The 24,945-nt window shown below is 45.5% G+C and overlaps 1 protein-coding gene across 1 annotated transcript; it reads left to right on the top strand.

The window, feature by feature from the left end:
- Positions 1-352: 352 nt before the first annotated feature.
- Positions 353-24,609, top strand: apoba (apolipoprotein Ba). The gene is given in 30 exon segments (XM_032547289.1): positions 353-522; positions 1,343-1,372; positions 1,630-1,742; positions 1,811-1,956; positions 3,256-3,403; positions 3,504-3,656; positions 3,979-4,103; positions 4,181-4,257; positions 4,337-4,793; positions 5,526-5,670; positions 5,744-5,890; positions 5,991-6,199; positions 6,786-6,993; positions 7,073-7,243; positions 7,329-7,385; positions 7,387-7,533; positions 8,287-8,451; positions 8,530-8,735; positions 8,826-9,008; positions 9,130-9,260; positions 10,032-10,242; positions 10,331-10,503; positions 10,592-10,767; positions 11,441-11,562; positions 11,654-12,027; positions 12,128-12,141; positions 12,143-19,691; positions 19,766-19,877; positions 23,055-23,241; positions 23,320-24,609. Coding segments are annotated over 30 exon segments (13,098 nt in total). The 5' UTR covers positions 353-470; the 3' UTR covers positions 24,430-24,609.
- Positions 24,610-24,945: the final 336 nt, after the last annotated feature.

Below are 24,945 nucleotides of genomic sequence, written 5' to 3'. Positions count from 1 at the left end.
CTATAATTTCAGCTCTTGGTTCACATTAAAGCCTGGTTCTTTATGAAAAGCGCCTCCTGGTGGACCCAAGCAGAACTGCTACAGCGCTGGATGGATGGGAGCTGGCTCCTGAACTCTAGCAGGGTGTGAATATTTCTGGACCCATTCTAAATCGTTCTGGTTCTGAGGTCCAGCGGATCCGTCCTGCTGGAGTCTGGGAAGACCTTGAATTCGACCACCGGACCAGAACCAGAACTATGTCCAGAAGAACCCAGAAGAAGATTTCAGGAGGAGCTGCAGGGAACTGGAATCAGAACCAGCTGACCGGGTCACAGTCTGGACTTCGACCCGGCTGATACCGCAGCAGATAAAAGATCCGATCGGACTGGAGCCGCCACAGTCGATGCTGGACACTCCAGGTACACCAGCAGAACTCGTCTGTTTGGCCCGGTTGCAAAACCCGAGTGATCAACCCGGTTATTGGGCCCAGAATGGGTTCTGGCCCGCTGTGTCTGCTCCTGCTGCTGAGCGCCGCTCTGGCACGTAAGTCTGGACCTTCCTGTAGAACTTCAGAACATCTGGACCTGTAATCACCGACCCGGTTCTGTGAGCTGGCTGCAGGATCTGCTGATTCGGATCTGTAGCGGTAACGTCTTGGTTCTGGTTCTGCTGTTCAGAATCAACCAGTAAAGGTTGCCATGGTGACTCTGGCAGCGTCCAGCGGCTCCAGAGTTTGTAGAGCTAAATATTTTCAGGTCATTAATTATTATATGATATTATTGATTAATGATTATTAACTTTTCCCAGATCAATACTTTAATACTTTATAAAAAGCTGATTGATGGAAGAAACTCTGCTGATGACGCGACTAACCCTTTAATACACAGCGGAGGCCTGATCTGTCTGTGGTGCTGTGGGCTCCAGAAACACTGGGAATCACCATAGCAACCACCAAGACAGCTCACATCTCTGCAATGATTCTTAATCTATGATGACATCCAACCATCATCCATCCATCCATCCAACCATCATCCATCCATCCATCCATCATCAAACCATCAACCATCATCCATCCATCATCCATCCATCATCCATCCATCCATCCATCATCCATCCATCCATCCATCCATCATCAAACCATCATCCATCCATCATCCATCCATCCTGATCGTTGGTCTCCTGCTGGTTCTTTTCTTCTTCTACTGATCAATGATGGTGGTCACTGAACTCTTTTGGAACAGCAGAAATGTTTCTGGATCCTTCTCCAGATTTCTACCTTTAGAATATCTGATCTGGGTTTAATTAGGATCTTCTGTTGATGATCATCAGCTGCTTCGTTCTAACTCTGCTGTTTGTTTTCCAGAGGATGTGGAGGAACCAGCTTCATGTCAGAGTAAGTTATCTAACACAAACACATGTGGGGTCAGGGGTCGATCCAGAGCAAACAGACACAGAGCTGCTGATGGATCAATTCTGCTCTCTGAGCTTATGGCCTGTTTGTTGGAGATAGCAGCAGAAGTTCTGCCAGAAAGGGTTCAAAGGTCAGCTGGTCCAGTATTGGAGGGGTTGTCTGACGTACAGGAGGATGTAGAAATATGACATTGACTGAAGTGATGCCTTCAGCATAAAGATGCAGATGTTTCTTTTCAGTGGCTTCCAGATTTAAGGTCCAGAGGAAGTACGTGTACCGGTACAGCGCAGAGGGCCGGAACGTAGCGCCAGGTTCTGCTAGCCTCCAAAATGGACCTAAAGTCACTTGTGAGGTAAAAACAGTTGAACTGATAACAGCTCTTATCTGAGGTCCCCTCACTGACTCGTCCCACGTCTGCAGGTAGAGATTGAAGTCCCCCAGATGTGCAGGTTCATCATGCACACCAGAGACTGCACCGTCAGCGAAGCGTTCGCCACGGACGCTCGGGCTGAGGCGGCCTACGGCCCGGCACCCGACTCCGACACCTTCAAAGCCGTCATGGAGAGGTCAGAGCGCATACTGGTAAAACCTGAGCAGAGCGAACTGACTTCAGCAATTTTAGGCCTGGATGAGTTTAGATCCATCCCAGAAAAACAGCAGGACACTTCAAGCTGCAAACTTTAACAGCTTCACTCGATTGGTTTTTGAGGAACGTTTCCACTTCTGATGTCACATGAGGTGACTGCGTGCCGACTGCTCGGCGCGCAGTCACCTGGTTTCGGGACGCTCGTATTCACACACGGCGACGCAGACCGCTTGGGGACTCACTTCCTGCTTCAACCGCCAGGCTTCCCCTCCCTCTCTGCAACCTCCAGTTTCTTTTAACCAAGCATCACAGAAAGAGCGCCACCTTTCTGCAGACAGACTCCTCTGTGGACGACAATGTTGCAACTTCCACCCAGAAGTTTTTAGCCATCTGAGAGGCGTTGGAGTAATTTAGTGAAGAATCATACAAAATGTAGATAATTCCTCACTAAACATTTCTCAAAAGTATTCATGTTTCTTGCAGATACATAAACCAGATGAACATTTCTGTCTGAGTGCATTAAACAATCCCATAAACCTCTGACCAATGACACAACAGCCTGCACAGCGCTCTGTTGGAATAAAAACCATAACAGTATGGATAAAAAACTGATCAAACCAAAATGACGCCAAGAAAAGCAATAAAACTAAGATGCATAAACCTGAGAGAACAACTGGGCTTTTAAAACCTAAACAGAACGTGTCGAGCTGCAGTCTGCAGAGAAACTGGTCCAGAAAGGAAAAAGCCCGCTCCAACAGGTCTTTTCTGGCTTTAAGCCGCAGACCCTGAGATCGGAGAACCTGAGGTTTCAGCTGCAGACACACAGATAGGAAGGCAGCAGTCCATTAGAGCTTCAACCTGGTCAGTGAACAGGCGCCAGTACTGAAGCAGTGTGCTCATGTTTCCTTGTTTCCTTGTTTTGGTTCAAATATAAGCGGACTGGTCAACAGAGAAATGGATGTGTAATTTTAGTGAAGTTCCTAAGATGATAAAAGTCATTCCTTGTTCGTCATGAAGAACTGTGTGGAGAAGTTCTTACTATCCCTGCCTTTTGTGATCCAGGCATCACAAGCAGTGACATTTCTGAGATCCGGTGACAATCAAAAGATACTAAAGAGAAGAACAGAGATGAGACGGATTCCTGGTCTGACACCAAATTATCTCCTGGAGAGCATCAGCGAAATCTCTGCTAAATCTGTGTTAATTACTCATTTCAGAAAATTGTATTTCTCTCCAAATTAATGTTACTTTGAGCTGAAACACAAGTGCCTTATTCCAGGAGTCCACTGAAGGTCAGCGTCCACTCAAACGGCCGTGTGGAGGTTTACCCCAAGGCGGACGAGTCCACCAACATCCTCAACGTCAAGAGAGGCATCATTTCTGCATTCCTGGTTCCCATCATGGAGGATGGACGGACTGGTCTGGTGGTTAGTGTCCAACTGGTCGGAGACAGCAGGACCATCTTCACACGCTTCAAGAATAACAGTGATCTCTGGTCTCTGAGCCGGTGTTTGTGTTTTCCCTCAGAGTACGGTCCACGGTCGCTGTCTCACCACAGTCACGGTTCATTCCAGGCAGGATGTTGCCACAGACGCCAGTGTTTCCAGAGATCTGTCCCAGTGTGACCAGTTCTATGGCAGGACTGTCACCAGCAGCCCAGTTGCTCTGCTGCAGCAGCTGGTGAGAAAACGCTCTTTGCTTTATGTCGCAGATTGTTGACTTCTGGAAAGTGTAACCTGCCTGCAGGGTGCAGCTTCACCCGCAGCACAGAGGCTGTAAAGGAACATCCAAAGTCTCAGGAACTTTCTGACCCTCCAGCCTCACATCATGGATAACCTGGAGAGAAACTGTCCTCAAGTTTATCCAGTCTAGACTAGATAAACTTGCCAGGACCAACTTAAACCACTTCACCATGCTAGCATGTAGCAGCTGGGAGAAGCTCCTCCTCCTGCTGCTTTTGGTTCTACTGAGCAGAAATAACTGCTCACTGATTGGTTTTCAGCACAACCCCATCTCAAAACTCATCAGCAGCACTCAGAGCTGCAGATACCAGTTTGATAACAGAGGAACACACATCACCACAGCCAAATGCACCGAAAAGCACATATACCTGCCGTTCTCCAGCGGGTGAGTCTGACTCAGAGCTGAGCTGCATTTCTGGAGAGTATTGAAGGTTTTTATCCACACTGTCGTCTGCATCTCAGCGAGAACGGGATCTCATCGGCGGTGACCCAGGATCTGAGCCTTCAAAGTGTAAAAAGAACCAGTAGCAGAAGATTTGGTGAGCTGTTATTTCTAAAAATGCTGTGGATTTTCTTTTTTAAAACTTAGTACCTAAAACACCAACTTGTTGCTCACAGATGCAGACCCCCTGCAGGCAAAGTCTCTCCACTTTGATAAACCAGAAGACAAAACTCCAGTCCAGATGAAGGATGCCGTTCTGGACACCCTGCAGGAACTGGTGGTGCTAGCGAGCACAGATCAGGGTCAGAAACGGACCAGCCTTTTCCACAAGCTGGTTTCCAATCTGAGAGTCCTGAGGAACGAGACCCTCAGCCAGACGGTTGCTGAGATGGTCCAAGTGTCCAACTGGCTGACCTTCCAGGCCTTGTTCCAGTGTGGAACCTCAGAGTGCACTAGTGCCATCATGCAGGTCATCTGGACCATTGACAGGGTCTCCCTGGAGGTGGATGCTCTGGTGTATGCGCTAGCTCTGCAGGCCAATCCGGATGCAGCACGTGTGAGAGACATGCTCAGCATGGCTCAGCACAAACAGAGCAAGGCCATCATGTTCGCTCTGGCAAACACTGTGAGAAAGTGAGTCAGGGCTTCAGCAACAGGGAGTCCAAATGTCTTACAGGGACAGCGAGGTCTTCGCTAATGTGTTTGTGTGAGCAGTCAGGGTCAGGATTGGACAGAGAAATACTTGTTGTTAAGATTCCCATGATGAGACAAAGAGGAATCCTTAAATAAACTAAACTTGACTAAGTAAAGCAGACAGAGTTAAAGAACAATAGAAACTAAAATAGAGACGGGCCAAAGATGGATGGATGACGGATGGATGACGGATAGATGACAGATGGATGACTGATGAATGATGATGCTGGATGATTGATTGATGGATGATGGTTGGATGTTGGATGGATGGATGACAGATGGATGACGGATGAATGATGATGGATGGATGGATGATGGTTGGATGATGGATGGATGGATGATGATCTAAGGGCCTCCAGATACCAGGACAACTTAACCCACTAAGTAAAGTTGGTTAAGTTGTCCTGGTAGCATCAACTAAGGTTGTCTTGGTAGTGTCAACCGTTAATTCAAATAGGTTCATGCTAATGTTAATGCTAACGCACATGCTAATGTTTATGTTCATGTAAACATTCACTCTGATGGTCTTAGGTTGTCAGTTTGAGTTGAATAACTTTAGAGGACATTTTTATCAAAATGCTACGAAAGCAACATTAACGTTTGATGCTAATGCTAACGCCCCAGCTGTAACACGGAGCTGGGGATTTGAAAGCTGTAAATGTTTGCTTACAGGTTCTATCAGGGACAGGTTACTCCAGAGATCACTGAGGTGTCAAAGTTCATGGAGACAATCCTAAACAACTGCTCAGAGGAAGTACGGGACCCTGACCGGGACCCCGCTCCAGATCCCACAGAGGAGGCCTTCCTGGTCCTCAGGGTGAGCGAGGTTCCACTAGCATTTGAAGCAGTGCCGCACCAGCTGGTGGAGTGTGATTCTTCCTCTCCTGCAGGTTGTTGGTGTTATGGGTCGGGCCATGCAAGACGTCAGCCCATCACTCATCTCCTCGATTTTGCGATGCATGAAGAAACCAGATGTTGCCTTATCCAATCAGAAGGCAGCTATCCAGGCCTTCAGGCTGATGGACATTACTGCTGAGGTGGGACTCCTCATGAATCAAACATGTTCTGGGTTATTTGGCTTTTTAGCAGAAAATGTTGCTGCTGTTACAAGAGCTCTGAATATTTGGTCGGGCACAGATTCGGCGCTCCCTGCTGGAAGCGTACCAGGACCCCCGGAGTCCTGCTGACAAACGCCTGGCAGCGTACCTGGTGCTGATGAAGGACCCAGACTCCGCCCTCATCAGGGAGATCTGCAGCGGCCTGCTGGGCGAGAAGGATGAGCAGCTAAAGAGCTTTGTGCTCTCTCACCTAAAAAACATCCAGAACTCTGATGATGAGAAACCTGAGTGAGTAATCAGATTACATCTCCAAACATGGCCGGATTCATATTTATCAGGATCCTGTCTGAGGATCTTCTGGTTTTGGTAGGAGGAGATCATCAATAAATGCTAAAGCTAGACTGTCTGGAGTAGAGCACAGAACACCTGAAATATGACCTTTGACCTACTCTAACTGCTTCCCTTCAAAATGCTGGACCTTAGATTTAACCAGAACAACCCTGCTCTTTTCCTGCTCTAGATATTCCTCCAATCTTCACTAAATGAATTTTTACATTTTTTTTAATTTAACCCGGTTGATCGTCAGCGGTCCGGTTGATTCTCTGCAGGTCCAGTTGTTCTGCTTTTAACCCAGGATATTGGTGGGACCTCCGAGTCTTTTAGAACCTGTTCAGACTTAGCAGTAAACAGGCAGATTATAATTGAATTGAATCATTGAGGGCAACAATCACTTCTGCTGCTTCTTCCAATCCTTTGAGTCCAGTTCTGTTTTTCTTTTTTTACGCTAAATAAATTGTAATGTGTGTTTTTAACTGGGAGGAACTGATGGTCCAGGCGGTGGGATGGTTTCTGAACATGCTGTCTCCGTCTCCAGACTCAGACAGCTTATTGGGGCACTTCTGCAGGACAAACCGTCATCCACCGACTCCGTGTTTAATGGTTTGTCCAAGAACTACGTGCTCAGCTCCCCGCTGGGCTCGGTCCAGAGCAACGTCATCTTTGACAGCGGGAACACGCTGCCCAAGGAGATGAAGCTGGAGGCGTCTCTGAAGGCCTACGATCGCAGCTTTGATATGTTTCAGGTTGGTGACAGCAGATCAGTTCTTCATGATGAAAAAACCCGGAAAGAGAAAGATGGTTCACCAGGAAGTGTCCTTCCAGGTTGGGCTTGAAGGAGCAGGATTTGAACCGACAGTCGAGGCTCTTTTTGGAGAGAAGGGTTTCCTACTCGAATCTTTCTCCAGGCTGATGAGGTTTGTAGGCGACAGAGCTCCGATGCTCCGAGGAGTTCTGGACCGGATTTCCCCTGGTCCAGGCAGAAAGAGGAGACAGGTGGCAGCAACTGTTGGGATCATGACCTCTTTAAGGCTTCTGCAGGAGGGTTTCAATGAAATGAGTGCTGCTGATGTCCCCTCAGGTTCCAGACGTTCATCTGAAGGCAATCAAAGACGGCTTCCAGCAGCTCCTTCATGACTGTTCAGGTCTCTGCAGCTCCTGAAGCTACTGCCTTCCTCCGGCTGCTGGGCGATGAAATCGGATATATGAAGACGAGTGAAATGAGAAAAATGTTTGAGACTCTGTTCATGTACTTCCATGTCTTCATCAGAGTACTACCTGCACAGGTCAGACTGGCTTTGCTGACTCTTTGCCAAAATGATCCAGGCAACCGATTGTCTCAACAAACCCGACTATTCTCACACAGATCACCTGCATGTAGAAACGTCTCGTTAAAGCTGAGTAATGCCAGAAAGGAACGCTGCGGTTCCACACTAGGTGGGAAAACCTATGACTGAAATGCCGCCTTTCTTCTCCGGTGGTTGAAAGGCGGAGCTGCCTTCGACGCGTTCTTGACCTCCATCCATAACTTCTGCTGTGATTAACTATGCGATGTTTCATGCTTTGATCTTTTATTCCATGACGTTAATTTGTCATGGTTTGGATACGAAGCAGCTGGTTTGGTTGATGGGGCCTGGTTTAGAAGTTACCTTTCTAAATCAGGTAGAACAGTGTGTTTTTGAAGATAAATATTTAATTTTCATAAGATTTTAAGACTCCTTACAGCTGAAGTGCACCTTTATGCAGATGATGCCACTCTTTACTCACCTGGATGACCTTACACTTTCCTCCTCCAGGACAGACTTTATCCAGAAAGTTGTAGAAATACTTCAGTATTTATTGGGATGATATGCTTCTATTTTAGGGACTGTCTTAATTTATCAGTCCAGGATGAAAATAGTCAGGCTACATTTCTGAATGTTGATGGTCATAGTTACATGATTTACAGAACTTTTGAAAGTACTTACCCCTTTCAGAGACCAGAATGAAACTAGAACGTTTCTCTGCCTTTCATCCACTTTGTGTTACGTCACCGTCAGGCCTTCTCCAAGCTGACCTCCAGCACCGAAAATGAGATGTTTCTCCACTACGTCTTCATGGAGACTTCCTTCTCTCTCCCCACTGCCTCTGGTTTTCCTCTCAAGTTCTCCTTGTCTGGAGTGTTTGCTGCCGGCGCCAGAGGAGGCCTGACCCCCTCCACAGTGGTAGATCCCTTTTTCTTCATCATCATCAGGATTTCCTGCTTCTACATGCTTCACCTGCTCCTTTCTTCCTTTCTGCAGACTGGCGTGTCCTTTATGCCTTCAGGAGGGCTGGAGTTCATTACCCATATGGGCGTTCACCTTCCAGACTACGTGGATGCAGGAACTGAGATGCTCACTAATTTCTACCACGAGAGCTCATTTCAGGCCAAAGTGACTGTGAAGAAGAACCAGGTTGAACTGTCCATCCCAGCTCCAAAGTCCAACCGTCCGCTGCTCAGCATCAGGTCAGCAGCAGCTCTGATGAAGCAAATGAAGCTCTTCCTCTGGTTGCTGTTCTGGTGTTCATTCTCTCTGCTCTTGGTGTCTGGATGAAGCAACAAGCTGCTGTCCATCTCATCCGGACAAACTAAGCCGGTGCCATCTCTGGTGGAGGACCGGGTTGACCACACTGACTGCCAGCTTCTGCTTAAAGGACTCAACCTCTGCACAGTGGTCAGCTACACCAATGCTTCCTCTGTGGAAGAGGCGCCTTCCTTCCCTCTGACTGGAGACGCTACGTAAGATGAACGTCTGCTCCAGTCACAATAGCTTCAAGAGACACCGATTTATTTCATTTTACCTTCTATTAAATTTTACCCAGATAAACTAAGAACGTCAAACTGTTGTCACTCGTTGAAGGTTTGCAGTTGAACTCCAGCCCACAAGAAAAGTTTCCGAATACACGGCCTCCATCAGCGACGAGACCCTGAAGGAGGGCAGAAAGGGCCGACACAAAGCTCAATCCCTAAAGCTCACCCTGAGGGCAGAAGGTACCGGTCCACCCACCGATGAAACCATTCAGATTGGCTCATTACATCCTGGATCCAGAATTTGAAACTTCCAGGACTGACGGCTGCAATGCGGGTCATCCTCTGGGTTCTGATGGAGTTAATGGGCCGTTGCTGCAACTGCACAACAGTCCAGTTAGAAGACTATCCATTAGTCCCAGTTGCAATAATAATAATAATAAGTATGAGGACATTGGTCTGGACTCTGTGGTCCCTTAGGGCAGTGTTTTCTATCCCTACTCTGCTCTGCATGTTCTAAATGTTTCCCTGCTGTAATTTGCCTGATTCAGCTGATTGCAGTTCAACAAACGCCTGTCAACTGAAATCACCTGGCTGAAGCAAAGGAACACCTGAAACATGAAGGGCAGTGTGCGGAGGACCAGGGATGGGAGTCACTGGGTTATGTCATCATGATCACCACCTGCTGGTGCTACACTGGTATTACAGCAGTTGTTCTTTAACTGGATGGGAGGAACTCCTTCAGGCTGCGCTGAGGTCATTTCTGACCTCCAGAAATGTGACAGGAGACCTGCAGGTCTCCTGTCACATTTAACTGGAGTCAGAGTCTACAAACCACGTGGACTCTCAATGTATAAATATCCACAGCAGTGAAGCTGTGGCCTAAAACCTAGCAGAAAGCTCTGAGCTGTTTTCTGACAGACATCTCGGAGTCGATGCATTTTATTTTGAAACTGCTCGTTTCTATAGTTCTGATGAAACCCAAGTGATGAGTTAAAGTTGTTCTGCATTTAGGTGAAGAGCCAACGGAGGCTACCGCATCTGTCAAGTACAACCAGAATAAAAACACCTTTTCCGCTGAGCTGCTCATTCCGGACTGTGACGTGGAGGCGACCGTCAGCCTGGCTGTAACCCGGACGGATGGAGACGGACGGAAGACGAGAGGCTTCAGCATCGACGTGACCAACAGGAACGTCACACAGTTCTCTCTAGCAGGACGTGCCAGGTCAGTCCCTGAAAACTCTGGAGGAAACCAATGCTCAGCAGTTTACGGTGCCCTGCTGCAAGAGTCCATGCTCTTATTTTAAATGCAGACATGAAATGATGAAGGAGGTCATGACGCAGCTCCAGATGGACATTCCGTCTCTGGAAACGGATGCATCCGTCACTGCAACCCTGAAAAATGAGGAGAATGTGCTGATGGACTTGGAATCAGTCCTTCACCTCCCTGCAGCTTCATACCAACAGAAAGCTTCTCTAAAATATGGTATTTTTAGCTGGTGTCTGAATTATTCTGGTTTTAAAACCTTAAATTATCTGCATAGTGGACTATTCTTTGGTTTTTCCTTCCTCAGATGAAGATAAAGTCCAGCTGGAACTGAAAACAGACCTGACTGCAGAGATAAAAAAGATGATTCCACATGCGGAAGATCGTCACATTCAGCTCCAGAAGCTCATCGATGATATGTTGGAGCAGAAAGTGGCAAAGACTGACATGAAGTTGCGTCATATAGTCACCAAAGGGATTGAGGTGCAAATGTTTATTCACGTCAGCAAATATTTTGTTGTTTTTAGTCCAGAAAACTCTCAAGTGTGGCGGGCCGTGCATTTGGTACCTGGTCCTTCAGTGGGTTTACTGGTTTAATACACATCTATAATGTTCCAATTATACAAGCCACCAATACTATAGTGAACAAAAACCTCAATATAACAAGTTCTGATATTACAAGTCTGTTCAGCATCAGGTTATCGGGTTTCAAGCGTCCAGCTCTAAACGGACCTGAGTGACGGCATGGACCCTCACGGCGCTGTGTCCACAGCTAAGACCTTATTATGGACATTTCTTTATGATATATTTTCAAATGTTTGCCATTATACTGCAGCAGGATGTTTATGAGACACTGGGGGAGCGCGTGAGAGTGCTACATCATTTATGCAGCAGTATTTATCAGTTAGCCTACTAATAATTGAGAGTGAATACTGTAGTTATTAAAACAAGAAATCCAGTTAGGGCAACTCCAAACATCTACACTACAGCCTACAGTGGTAAAAGAAATAAAAATAAAGCATATCACACTCAGTTTCTGAATGTTTATTTATAGACAAACTCCATCCTGCTCTCTTTACACAGGAAAAGTTCAATAAAATTATAGAGTTGATCGCTTTCTTTCATATCATAAATTATCATTCATTTGTCTCTGAAGGCAGGCAACAACTGGCTGGACAAACTGACGGCTCAGTTCCCTTCTCTTGCAAATCTTCGAAGTAAGAGGAGCATCTCAGACCTCATGTTGCCGCCCCTGCCTGAGAAACTGTTTCTGCAGTTGTAAGTATTTCAAACAGAAATCTGAAGTGTCTTAAATATCAATAAGACTTTCATTCCATCTCATAATTTGTGCCTGATTTGATTTGAACAGTGACAGTTTGTTTCGATACCAGTTCAACAAAGAAAAGGCAATCATCAGTCTCCCTCTTCCACTTGGGGGCAAAACATCAGAGGAGCTGAATCTTCCAAAGACTTTGTCCTTTCCAGTCATAGAGTTACCACTGATGGGGTTACATATACCAGCTAAAAAGTTTGTACTCCCATCATTCAGTGTACCAACCTCTTTGGATCTCCCCATTCCTCTACTCGGACTGGCTGAAGCATCGACCAAGATCCACAGTAACTTGTACAGCTGGGAAGGATCGATCTCTGGAGGCAACAGCACTGTAGATATTCCTAGCTACATAGCACAGTACAAGGCCATGGCTCAGTCCCCAATACGCTTACTTTCGTATGAACTTGAAGGTAAACTCTCTTTTTGAAACAGTGTCCTGTGTTGTTGAGGTGTTTTCCTGAGAATATTAAATACCAGGTTTCTGTATATTTTCTCTCTGCCTGCTTCTAGGGGTCGGGATGATATTCAGGAAGAGCTGAAGACAATCTCAAGTATCTTCTCAACTGTTCTTTCAGCCACATCTTCCTTGACAGCAGCGTCAGCATCACGGAAACCTTAAGAGTGACGGAGAAACTGAACGCTCGAGCCAATTACAAGTTAGAGGCCTCCAGTCCGTTAGGCCTTGAAACCTCTCTCCACTACTCTGCTCAGTCCAAGTCTACTCTCAATTCAGATGAAGTTTCAGGAGATGGTGATCTTACTGGACTACTCAAAATAGCTTCTTTTCACACTAACACCTCTTATAGCCACAGCTACAATCTGCGTCCTCTGGCTCGGGAAGGAAGAGGAGAGTCCATCTTCCGTTTTGACTCCCCCTTCATCCAGTTTCAAAATGTGATCCAAGGACTTTATGAAAACTCCGAGTTGAATGTTGTATCCAAAACCAGTACCCATGGAGATGTCTTTAAGCATGTTGCAGAGCTCAAGTACAAAGATGCACAACTGTCCCTGAAGTGCAAGGCTGTTGGGTTGGCATTGGGGAAATCCCTAAATAACATCGTTGAGCTTGGTGTATCAAGCCGGATGTTGATCATCAGAATTGAGTCTCAGGCAGACGATGACAACAGTCGGGTATACTCACTCATAACTGGATCCCTGGGTTCAAACGGGGTGGAGGTTAACTCTGAAGGCTCCCTCACCTTTGAAGTGGGTCGGGCTTTGCATAAAGCATCTGTAAGAGCTGGAAGAGATGGTCTAAGCTTCAGTGGAATCAACAACATTCAGTGCAGCCCTGTCACAATGGAGAACATCTTTGATGGTGCAATTGATGTCAATGGAGCATCCTGTTCCTCAACTACCAAAGTGATGGCTGAGGAAGGCAGAGGAGAACTTGGATTTGGAGGTAAAATCACTCCTTCAGAGGCTTCTTTGTATGGTGACCTTAAGGGTCATGCTTACGATGCAGCCACAGCGAACAGCATGAATGTTGTGCTGAACAGAAGGGCCCTGACTTTCTCTGGTAACACGAAGGGAACCCTGAGGCAGATGTTGACAGAAAACAGCCATAAATTGACCCTCACACTCTGGACTTTATCCCTCCGCTCCAAGATGGAGAACTTCATCTGTGAAGATCTTTACTACAGGCAAAATCTCAAGGTTGATGCGAAACCATTCATTCTGGGAGTTGACATCAACAACAAACTCAGATTTTACGACCTCAATTTGGACAAGGAAGGCCACATGAAGCTTGAGCCCCTTAAGGCAGATCTCAGGGGAACACTGAATGGAGCTTTCAGAGAAGAAGAAAATATCAAACATACCTATGAACTCACCTACAAAGATTGGTCAGGTTCAGTGAAGTACAGTACATCTGGAAACATAATGGATGCACATTTAAGTCATAGCTGTGAACTTGAATTTGCTGGACTTTCCTCCAACTCAAAGTGTGAAGCGAAGTTAAGTTCTGAACCTTTACGTTTCAGTGGACACCTTCACATCCAGGCATTGCCTTTTAGTCTGGCTATTGATTCATCTGTGGACAGTGCTGGAGAACTAAATCTCCATGGGAAGCACAGTGGACAGCTTTTCAGCACGTTGTTGGTTAAAACCACCCCACTAGCTCTTGGATGGTCACATGACTGCCGGGTATCAACCACTCACAGACTTCCTGCTAGACAGTCTTCAACTAGCTTCAGCAACAAGTTTGAAGGTCTGTTAACTCCAAAAGACCAATCTTTGGACTGGAAAGTGAATTCCAAAGTGAACAACCATGCCTATGAGCAGAGCATCAGTGCTTACAATAATCCTGAGAAGGTTGGACTTGAGTTATCAGGAGTGGCCCTAACAGACCTTCTCAGCAGATACGAGAAGTCTAAACCAGAACTGCAAACATTCAGTACGGCTGGCTTCCTAAAGTATGACAAAAACAGTGACTGTCATATCATTGAGATCCCGTTCATTGAGAGCTTTCCTGCTGCTTTCGAGCACTTTAAGATGACGTTCATCCGAGCTTTAGAATCCCTCCGACAGTTAATAGAAAATGTAAACATCAATCAGATCATCACCGACTTCAGAGCCAACTTAGATCAGCTGCCAGTACGAGTGAAGAGATTCATGAGAAATCTTGACTTGGAGAACAAAGTTGATCAAATAAAAGAAAGACTTGATTACCTGATCAATGAGTTCACTGTAACAATGGATGACTTGGAGCTTGGTGTTAGCAATATGAGACAGATCTTAGAAAAAAACATTGTGGACATAGTTACAAAGGTACATGACTTCATCTCTGCATCTGAGGAGTACATCAATGCTGGGCATCTGACTGATAAAATAACAACTGTATTTTCATATATTGAAGATCAGCTTCAGGCCTTTGATGCAAAATACCAAATTAAGCTGTGGCTTGTGAGAACACTTGATTTCATGGAGGATGTCATCAGACAAATGGACTTACAGAAGCTCAGGGAACGCAGTGCAGCATTCCTGCATGATCTTGATACAAAATACGACATCCTGGAGACAATCAGGGAAAAGCTGTCTGAGCTGAAAAATAACCTGGAGGATTTCAACCTTTCCCAGTTTGTGGAAGTTGTGAAGAACTTCCTGTTGGCATTTGACTGGGCTTCGTATGTGGAGCTGCTTTCCTATCAAATCCCAGTGTCAGAGATAGCAAGAGTGATGGAATCGATGAATGAGGTAATCATCAACTGGATAGATGAATATGAAGTCCCCAACAAGCTAAATACAGTGTACTCCTACGGCAAAGATATTCTTTTAAAATATGAAATTGATGATATTTTCAAGGACCTAATGGATCAAGCAGTGGTTCTTATTAGAGAATGGAAGATTGAAGAAACTGTGCAGTCAATCGTTACAGCTCTAAAATCCATCAAACTTGAGATGATTTACAATATAATGTTGGACTGTCTACACAGTATAATACACAAGATTAGAGAAATTGACTTTAAAAACAGCATTGATAACCTTAATGAACGCATATCCTCAACAGTTAAATCAATGAAGGATTTTGACTACAGCTCATTTGTTGATGAGTCAAATATTAAGATTGTTGAGCTGACAGATTACCTGAACAATGAAATCAATAAGTATGAGATTGTTAAGAAGATTGAGGCTGTTAGGAAGTTTTTTAGAGAAATTCAAAATTATGTCTATACCTATCTGGATGAACTGAAAAACACCAAAGTGGCCGATGCCTTGAAGAAGCTGAAGGATGTGATTGACACTGCGTTTTACAATGACGTCAAACTGAAAGTTCAGGACATTCTGGAGGACATGAGGCAACGGATTCTAGACATGGACATTAGAGATGAAATTCAGGTCTACCTCCAGAGAGCTAGTGACTCCTACAGAAACATAGTTACCTTCTTTTCTGACCACTTTGATGAACTCGTGGAGTGGATGAAGACACTGGCTAGTGATAAGGTTGTTGACCAGATGAAGCAGGTGGTGGAAGGAGTTCTGGATCAAATCAAAAGAGCTGACATTGAAGTCTCCACTTTTACCATCCCTCTTACAGACCTGGAAATACCAGGATTCACCATCAACCTCAATAAGCTGCAGGAAATCACAATTCCAGCCCAAATATCAGTACCTGAATTCACCATCCTCAGTTCATGTACCATCCCTGCTTTCATCATAGACTTCAATGAGATCAAAACCAAGATAGTGGCAATCATTGATGACATCCGGGGGTTTCAGATCCAAACGCCTGACCTGGAAGACATCTTTGGCAACTTAAAAGTTCTTTACCTGTCTGAGCTGCCAGACATGACCTTCCCAGACATCGTTCTTACTGAAATAAAATTTCCAGCTATTAGCATTCCCAAACTAAATCTGCAGGACTCAGGGATGCAAATGCTTACAATTCCTGATGTGACATTTCCAGAGATTCCCACTGACATTTGCTTCCCAGTGTTTGGAAAACTCCATGGAGAATTTAGTCTTTCTTTTCCAAAGTATGTTCTTATTAACAAATTCAAAATTGAGAATTCTACTACAGATTTGTCAAACCCAAAGTTTACAGCCATATTTACTTCTCATGCTAAATCACCAGTCAAAGTCTTGGAGCACACCTTTGAAGCCGAGACTCAGCTGGAGGCTCCAAGAATGGAGAGCCTCCAATTCACACAGACCTTGAAAGCTACACACGTTGCCTTCTCAGTTGACCATGAAGGCTCTCTGGCACTTCCTGGTTCTCCTGCAGATAGTCTGGCCAAGTCTACCACAAAAGTCACCACTCAGTTTTACACAGCTGACCTGCTTGGTAGTGTAGCTCTATCACTGGAGAGTGGAGTATCTGCAGTAATAGAAACATCTTACAATCACAATCTGGACATCCCAACACTAGAAGTTTCCAGTCAAGCATCCCTGAAGCAAAGCATGACGGCAAAAATGGACCCCATTGGGGTTACTGTGACTGGTGAAACTAGCGGTACTGGGAAGTGGTCCATTCAAGACTTCTTTGATGAAGGTACCCACAGAACTAATGTAGAATTGAAAGTTGACTTTAACACAGCAAAGCTTACATGTGTAGGAGACATAGACTACCAGGCTTTCAAGTCAAAGCACACACTGACTGTTGAATCGGCCCTCTTAAGCCATATTGCTGTAAAAGCTCAATGTGATTCCAAAACCCCGTTTGTGAAAAACAGCGTTCTGTTTTTAAAAGGAGAAGCTGACGTTGCAGACCTGAATGCTGCACTGATAGTCTCCCATGCGGCTGAACTCACTGGAGGTCTGGCAGGAACCATGTCCAACTCCTGGGAATTCAGAGCCCAGCCATTTGAGATTAATGTTGATGTTAAGAACAAGGTGAACTCCAAAATTTTGCTCCCCCTAAAACTCACCGGTAAGGTGGACCTTGAGAATGATTATGGTGTCGTGATAAACTCGGAGAGGCAGAGCGCATGTTGGTTTGCTTTAGTGAGATTCAATCAGTACAAATACAGCCACAACCTTACAGCAGAAAACAATGAGAAGAACATCTACATCCAGTCCAGAGCAGAGGGAGAGGCTAATTTGGAGTTTCTGACCATTCCTCTCTCTATCCCAGAAATAACTTTACCTTATTTCCAAATCCAGACCCCCGAGCTTAGAGACTTTTCTCTGTGGGAAGATGGTGACTTGAAATCCTGGCTTATCAACCCTCAACAGTTATTTGACCTGGACCTGAAGTTCCAGTACTACAAGAACCCAGACTCGCACTGCTTTGAGTTGCACCTTGAACCAATCTACAGTGCAATCAAGGACAACTTTGAAATCATCCAGGGTCAATTTGAAGCTTGCAGAGACAAAGTGGTCACACTTCTGAAAGATTCATACCATGAAGCAAGAGCACAGTACATCAAACACAAAATCAACACATCCAGTCTTCCTCCAAAGATCTTCAGGGTCCCTGGATACAAAATTCCCTTTCTGGACATCCAGGTTTCTGCTTTCAGAGCAGAGATGCCAGCATTCAGTTACTTTGTTCCAAAGGAGGTCAGCACAGCGAGCTTCAGAGTCCCTGCTCTGGGATTCTCCGTACCGTCCTACACCTTTGTGCTCCCATCTCTCAGGCTTCCTATCATCTATGTTCCAGAAACTTTGGGTGAAATCAGGCTGCCCAGCTTCACCCTGCCAGCTGTGCAGGACAGCGTAGTGATCCCAGCAATGGGCAACATAACCTATGACTTCTCCTTTAAATCCACCGTTATCACCTTGAATGCTAACGCAGGCCTTTACAACGAGTCGGACATCATTGCTCGCTTCGGTGCAGTGTCTGTGTCTGTGTTTGATGTTCTGAATGGAAAACTGGATGGGACCACCAGTCTGACAAGGATGAGGGGATTAAAACTGGCTTCCACTGCCACCTTAGAGCACAACAATGTTCAGGCCAACCACGAATGTTCTGTTAGTCTCACCAAGAGGAGCATGGAAGCTTCTGCAGCCAACTCTGTAAAGATTCAACTTCCCTTCCTCCAAATGGAAATGAGTCAGGATCTCAGTGGAAACACAAGAACCAAGCTGAGCCTTGTGTCCAAGAAAAAGCTGAGCTACATGTTTAATGTTCCCCAGATTGCATCTGCAGGCAAAGGAAGTGTTGACATGACCTGGAACTTCGAAGCTCTGTCCTCTCATGTGTTACTGGAATCTTCTGCTCAAGGAAAGTCAGACATGATGACAATGAACATGTTTAATATTGCAGGCAATCTGGAAAATGGGGAAACCTTCTACATCAGTGCTAATGGTCTGCGTACCACCAGCCAGACTTCCCTGAGCTTAAAGATGAACCAACAGGAAAAGAGGAAACGAAGCCTGAGCAGCAACCTATTCTTAGTTGATTTGGAGAACACAGTCGCCTCTGATGTTTCCCTACGCCGGGTTTTCACAACAGTTCAGTGTAAAAGCAAGAACAATGTTCAGATTAGACATTTATCCATGAGTGGAACACATGTTGTTGGGGCAGAGCTGGATTTAGTTCCTTTAAAAACCTTCAAGACTAAAGTGAAGTGTGAAGCTGATCAGTCGAGCAGTTTGGCCAATGCCGGTCTCAACCAGGAGATAAACTTTGTTATCAGCTCTGAGAAGCAAGCCTTCTCCTGGAGTGTGGAGGAACGTCTGGGATCAGTCAGTCATGGTTCTGACTGGAGTATCTTCAACAAAGGATCTGAAGCAGGCATGGCTTTTTCTGGGTCGGTGGGGGGGAACCTGGCCTTCCTGATGTCCATCAGACTTCCTGTTTATCAGAGGACGCTGTGGGATGTGCTCGGATTTGATGAAGTGTCAAACATCGATGATGATCAGTTTTTGAATTTCTCTTCTGCTGTTGTCTACACAAAAAACACGGATGGCTATGCCTACCAAATACCAGCTCATCTCCTGGAAGACAGCATCATGTTCCAGCTTCCGGCATTTAGCATCACTCTGCCTTCCTGGCTGAAAGAAATCCCTCACTCCATCAGGAATATCGACATGAGATTAGACGATGTGGTGGTCCCGGATCAGGTCAGTCTTCCTCCTGCAGTCCTCGTCCCTGCCTTTAATGTCCCGTTTACCAGCTTGGACATAGAGTCCTTCACAGTGGACCCAAAGAACCTGAACATCCCTAAACTGATCATCACCAAAGCTTTCGACATCAAGCTCCCCAGCCTGCCTGTCATATCAGTGCCCAGTTATGACGTTAACACTGAGTATCTCCAGGACAAGATGTCCTTCCTGTCCTTCAAGGTTCCACAGTTTGACATCAGAGTGTCTTCTTTCACCTTACCCAAATCCATCACCATTGGAGACTTCACCATCAGTCTGGACGATATCACGAGTCACATCTCAAACTTCAAAATGCCTACGATGGTCATTCCAGAACAAAGAGTGGTGATCCCAGAAGTTATCTTATATCTGCCTTCCAGCATCTTCATCCCATCCCTTGGTGCCCTAAGTGCCACTTTAAATATTTCCTCTCCTATCTACAAAGTGTCAACTACTGTCTCTGTGAGCAACAAGGACCCCGACCTCGAAGGTTCTGTCAGCTCCAGCTGCACGTCCACCTTGGTCTTCATGGAGTATGATCTCACTGGTAGGACAGACATGATTCCTCCATGGTCCTTGAAGCATGTTCTCACATGTTCTTATCTCTGATTGTTTCTTCAGCCTCTGCAGTTGTTAGATATGACGATGAGATGCTTCGGCTGAATGGGAACGGCAGGTTGATCCACAGGGATGGAAACATGAACTGGCAGTATGTGTTGGACCGTCCACTCAGGTTGGTGTTTGGCGTCATGACTCCCTGCTCTGCTGTTAGCTGCAGAGGAACGAATTGGGATAATCTCTCCTAACAATAATAATTTTTACCCAACATATTCTGTATCTCTTTGAGGAGAATAATTCAGACTATCCTCATTACGATGAATGTCCTTCATCTAGTCGAATGATGCCAATCTGCTCTGATGTCACATAGAAAGAAGCCTTGTAATTGGCTAACTTCAGACTCCCTTTAACTAATTGGTTGATGTTTTAAATGTTGGCTCTACATTTTCAGTGAAACTCGGCTAAACTTCCTTTAGTTTTCCATCTCAGTTGTTTGTTTTAGTTCCAGATTTGATCAGTTTCCTCACATAAAGTGGAGCTAATAAAGAATGGGTGTGTAGGAGATATTTTCCCAGTTTTAAAACATAAAATGAGTCTCAAAGTGTCCATCCAACCCCAAGCTTCAAAATAAACAACACTCAGGCAACGTCATAAAAATACAGCAGAGAACAAATTGGTTGATGAAGGAGCCTCAGTGTTGCCATCATTAATGTTGATGCAGCAGCAGCTCAGGTCTCTCTCACTAAATCATCTCTGCCATGGATGAATTACTGACTAAACACACCCAATTAATTACATTTATGTTAATTAGATTTCAGTGCTCTGTATATCTTAATGAAGCTTTTATTGTGAAGGTCTGCCCTACTGATGCTATCGATAGTTTGGTCCCTGTGGCGATTCAAGCCGCTCTGGTTGCTGAATTTCCTCTCAAAATCTCTCTGCACTGAAATCACCTCCAAGTCTGTTTTTGCAGTGAGAGAGGCAGTCCCACAGCATCATAATTCCTCCACCAAAAGCTACTAAAAACCTGCTAAACCAACATGTTCGTCAGGGCCGTGCAGAGACCTATGGAGGGGCAGGGGCTCAAGCCCCCTTCGCCCCCCTCTGTACGTGCCTGATGTTCGTTTCCCTACAGATGTGGAGGGAGACAAGCTTCTCAGTGCCATCAGATTTACTTCCAGGAAGGATTATTGCAATCAGTCACACATTTCATTTTTTTCCTCTTGTTCTAAGTTTATATTAACATTTGATATTTAAAAAAACCCCCCACTAAATCACTTTTGTAGATGCTAACTAAAGAGTTAAATTCCTGCACTCTTTGATCTTTCAGGGTAAAACGTGAACTCTCTCGAGGAGATTCTGTGAACCGGTGAGTCTCCAAAAAGAGCAGCTCCGGATTTCACATTGAACTGCTGGGGAAATAAGTATTTAACACATCACACATGAAGTACATGACAAAAGTGGAATTGGCATGAATATCTCAGTCAGGTCAAGTTTATTTGTAGACTTTGTACAACACATTTCAGCAACAAAAATACAAAGTCATAGAAACACAGTCAACTGAAACATTACATTTTGTTAAGGGCCGTTTTTCCACATCACATGTAGAACCGGGTGGTGTAGAACCGGATGGTGTCTCTATCTTCCTGGTTCTAGTCAGAACTCCAGCAGCAGCGTTCTGGACCGTTGGGTTGTCAATCAGACCTGTGAAGACGCTGCTGCAGGAATCAAAGCCACTAAAGAGAAACTAAAGCCTGGATGAGTTTCTCTGATCCGAGACTTTAGTCCTCTGGTCCTAGAAATGTTCTGCAGCTGCTAGAAGGCCCACTGTGGAACTCAGGGGTCAGGTCAGAGGTCATCACCTCACCTAGTAGTAAGAACCCTTGCAGGCCACCCAACCATAGATGTCCATAAATGAACTAATATGTGATCAAATGGAAGGGAAAAAGGATTGAACACATAAAGTAAAGGCTTGTAAAATCACCACACTACTTGAGGTTGATCAATAACTAAGAAGCGATCCTGACACTTGGTGGGAAGTAACTGGTTCTGATCCAAATGACAGACTATAGCGAGGTCACTCAGGGAGCATACCATGACAAACCAACAAGCTGATGGGAGGAGAACTGGTAAGCTGCTGAAGGATGCCGTTAGCATCGTTGTGTTCCACTGTCCAAAAGAGGAGTGCACACCTCTGTACCATAATCTGGCCATGACCAGTTACTCCCAGTAGGATTTCAGATCATTTCGGTGCATCACAGGGCAACACAGAGACACAAAGGACTAACAACTATGGACACACTCGGAGCTAAGGGCAATTTGGAGAGCCAGGCAGTTGTGTTCATGGACTGTGGGAGGAAGCTGGAGTACCCAGAGAGAACCCACTCATACACAGGGAGAATGACTGCATGCAGAGAGACAGGTCAGGATTTGAACCCAGATCAAGGCAACAGTGTTCCAACTGCTCCCAGTCTGATCAGATGAGACAAGAATCCACCTGTTTGGATAAAGGATTCCCTGTTTTTCTCTTACGCCTTATTTCCACTGAGTGGTTCAGAATGCTATTTTGTCTGTTTCCATTGTAAAGACGACTTTTGCAAAAGACTCATACCACACCATTCCTGGGCCCTCTTCATTCGTAGGTCCATAGGACAATGTTACAGTCTGTTTAGGGTGGAGCTACTGACCGCACCGACCCCTAACCAAGTCGCATCAACCTGTACTTGAACTGCATTCCCCCTTACCAAACCGCCCTGATCTGTGTAGACGAGGAATTAAGCGTTACAATCCTGATTCTGTTTCATTCTACACGTTTTACTCCATTCACAGAATAAAGCCTGCCTGGTTCTGACCCTTTAAGGAAGGAGAACTCTGCACATCGAGACTGTTATGTTCTGCAGATGCCTGCAGCTTCATTCTCACCCTCATCAGTCTGACACACTGTTATCTTCAGGTTCAATCTGATTTCTAATCCCCTCTGGGAAGACCCCACTCACAGCAAGAGCTGCATTTTAAAATGTTTCCACCGTTTCACTAATAAATGATCAAACCTTAGCTTTGCTCACATGTTGCTGAGAATGTATTGCTCACAGATAAAAAAAAAAAGAGCAGGAAATAATGTAACAGTTATATTACTTCCTGGAGGTCATGTGACTAATTAAAGCACTGCTATTGGTGAGCATCATTTAATGAGGTCCAGGCAGCGTGGGGCAGCTCTGTGACCTCATTGATGGCTCTGTGGTTCCTGACGTGTGTAGGGAACCTCAGGTCAACAGTCTATAATTACAGATGACTCACCTGAGCAGCGGTTCTTCTCCCTGCTGGACCCGCTCTAACTGTGGTTGTTTCACAGGGAGTCTCGTCACACCCTAGATGTCGACATCACCAGCCAGATGTTCACAGACGCAAGTGTCCGTTGTGCCTCCCGTAAGGACAGCATCACAGCGTCCGTGTGGTCTCCGTCTGCCGGGTTCCTGGGTATTCACCTTCAGCGAAGGTCTTCGTCACAGCTGCAGGGAAAAGTGTTCAGCAGGTATCTGGTAAGCCTCTCTGATGCTCACACTTCCTTTCTAACCACACTTTGACGTTGCTGAGGCTGTTTCTCCTCTCGTCTTCAGTCCACTCCTGAGCAGGACACCAACATTCTCACTGCCAAAGCATCGCTGAGGAACTCGGACAAGCTGGTCCTGCAGACGTCGTGGAGTTGGGACTCTGTCAACAATATGATCAGGGGTTTCAAGGACCGGATCCCTCTAATGACCAATGCTCTGATCAAGTTCCTCAACAAGTACCACACCTTACACTTTGGCTTCGACCTGAACCGAGGTTCTGTGAAGCTGAGAAACGCTGTGCTGAATCTGGTAGAGAAGATTCACCGGGAGCTTCAGGCTTTCGTCAGCATGACGCAGGACTCAGTCCAAACCGCTGCTGATCGAGGAAAGAACGCCTATTTGGAAGCTTCTGACATCCTAAGGTTCACTGATATGGTGAACCTTACAGACATCCTGATGGATGAGGTCAGAGGTGGCCTCAAGCACACCTGGCACAGCACAGAAGTTCTTCTATGCCCGGTCAGAGACTTCCTCGAAAATAAAAACTTCTCTGTTCCTGGATCAGGGGAGAAGATGTCCATCATGGAGATGTTTTCCAGTGTCATGAAGGGAATTTCTGAGCAGATCAGGAGGACGGCATTCGCTGTTCCTGGGACTGACATTGTTCTTGATGGAAACAAGATCATGGAGACTGTGAAGAGAGACGTAGCAGCTATGCTCCATCATGCCATGGAGTTTCTTCAGAGGACCCTTAAAGATGTGTTGCAGCTCCTGGCTGAGAAAGCAGAGCATCTCCGTGTTTACGTAGAAGATCAGAACCTGAAGGTTTCCCCACTGGTCCAATTAGTTCACAGGAACATCAGAACCTTCTCTAGACAGCAGACGGACCAAGCACAGACATTTGTCTCTGCGTACAAAGACCTTGTCCAACTCAAGGTCCATGAGGCTTACAGTGACTTCAGCATGGAGAAAGTGAACAGCGCCACCAAGGGTTTCATCAGCACGTTACAGTCTAATCTCTCTCAAACAGTTAGTGAGAGTCTGAACGTGATGAAGACGGCGTCTCAGAGCGCTGCGCCGTACATCCGGGTGGGGAAGGAGAAGCTGGATGTAGAAGTTCCTCTTCCGTTCCTCTGGAAGTCCTTCAGCGAATGGCCGACTCTACTCAGACCCTGATCGCCCAACCAATCATCATCTAACCTTAACCCTCACATCCAAGTTTCTCCAGGTCCCTGTTGGAGCCACCTGGTTCCTGAAGGATCATGTTGGTTCCTCTGGGTTTCTCCAGGATCCTGCTGGTACATTATCAATGTTTTTATCTTTTGGCAGAATAAATAAATAGAATGATGAGAACATATGTTTCAGTTTTCTCTCATGCTTCTAACACTGTACAGTCCAGTAATCGTCAGGATGAGTTTCTGTATGAATCTGTTTAAGTTTTGTAATTGATGCATTTTAGGGTCTTTTTTGGTAGATTTAATGGACCTTTAATGAACAATGAGTAGTTCCTTACAAAAGTATTCACAGCTCTACATTTTCCACAAGTTTTTTTCAATTTTTTCAATCCCACACTTCACTGTCATAAAGATAAGAAAATTTATAGCGCCCCCTGCTGGATGGGAAATGCTTCACCTCAGTTCTGGTTAAAGTTTTCAAGTCCTCCTCGCTGCAGCAAACAGAAAGGGGCGGAAA

Source organism: Xiphophorus hellerii, chromosome 19 (genome assembly GCF_003331165.1).
Source record: "Xiphophorus hellerii strain 12219 chromosome 19, Xiphophorus_hellerii-4.1, whole genome shotgun sequence".
Lineage (NCBI taxonomy): Eukaryota > Metazoa > Chordata > Actinopteri > Cyprinodontiformes > Poeciliidae > Xiphophorus > Xiphophorus hellerii.
This window is presented reverse-complemented; position numbering and strand designations above follow the sequence as displayed.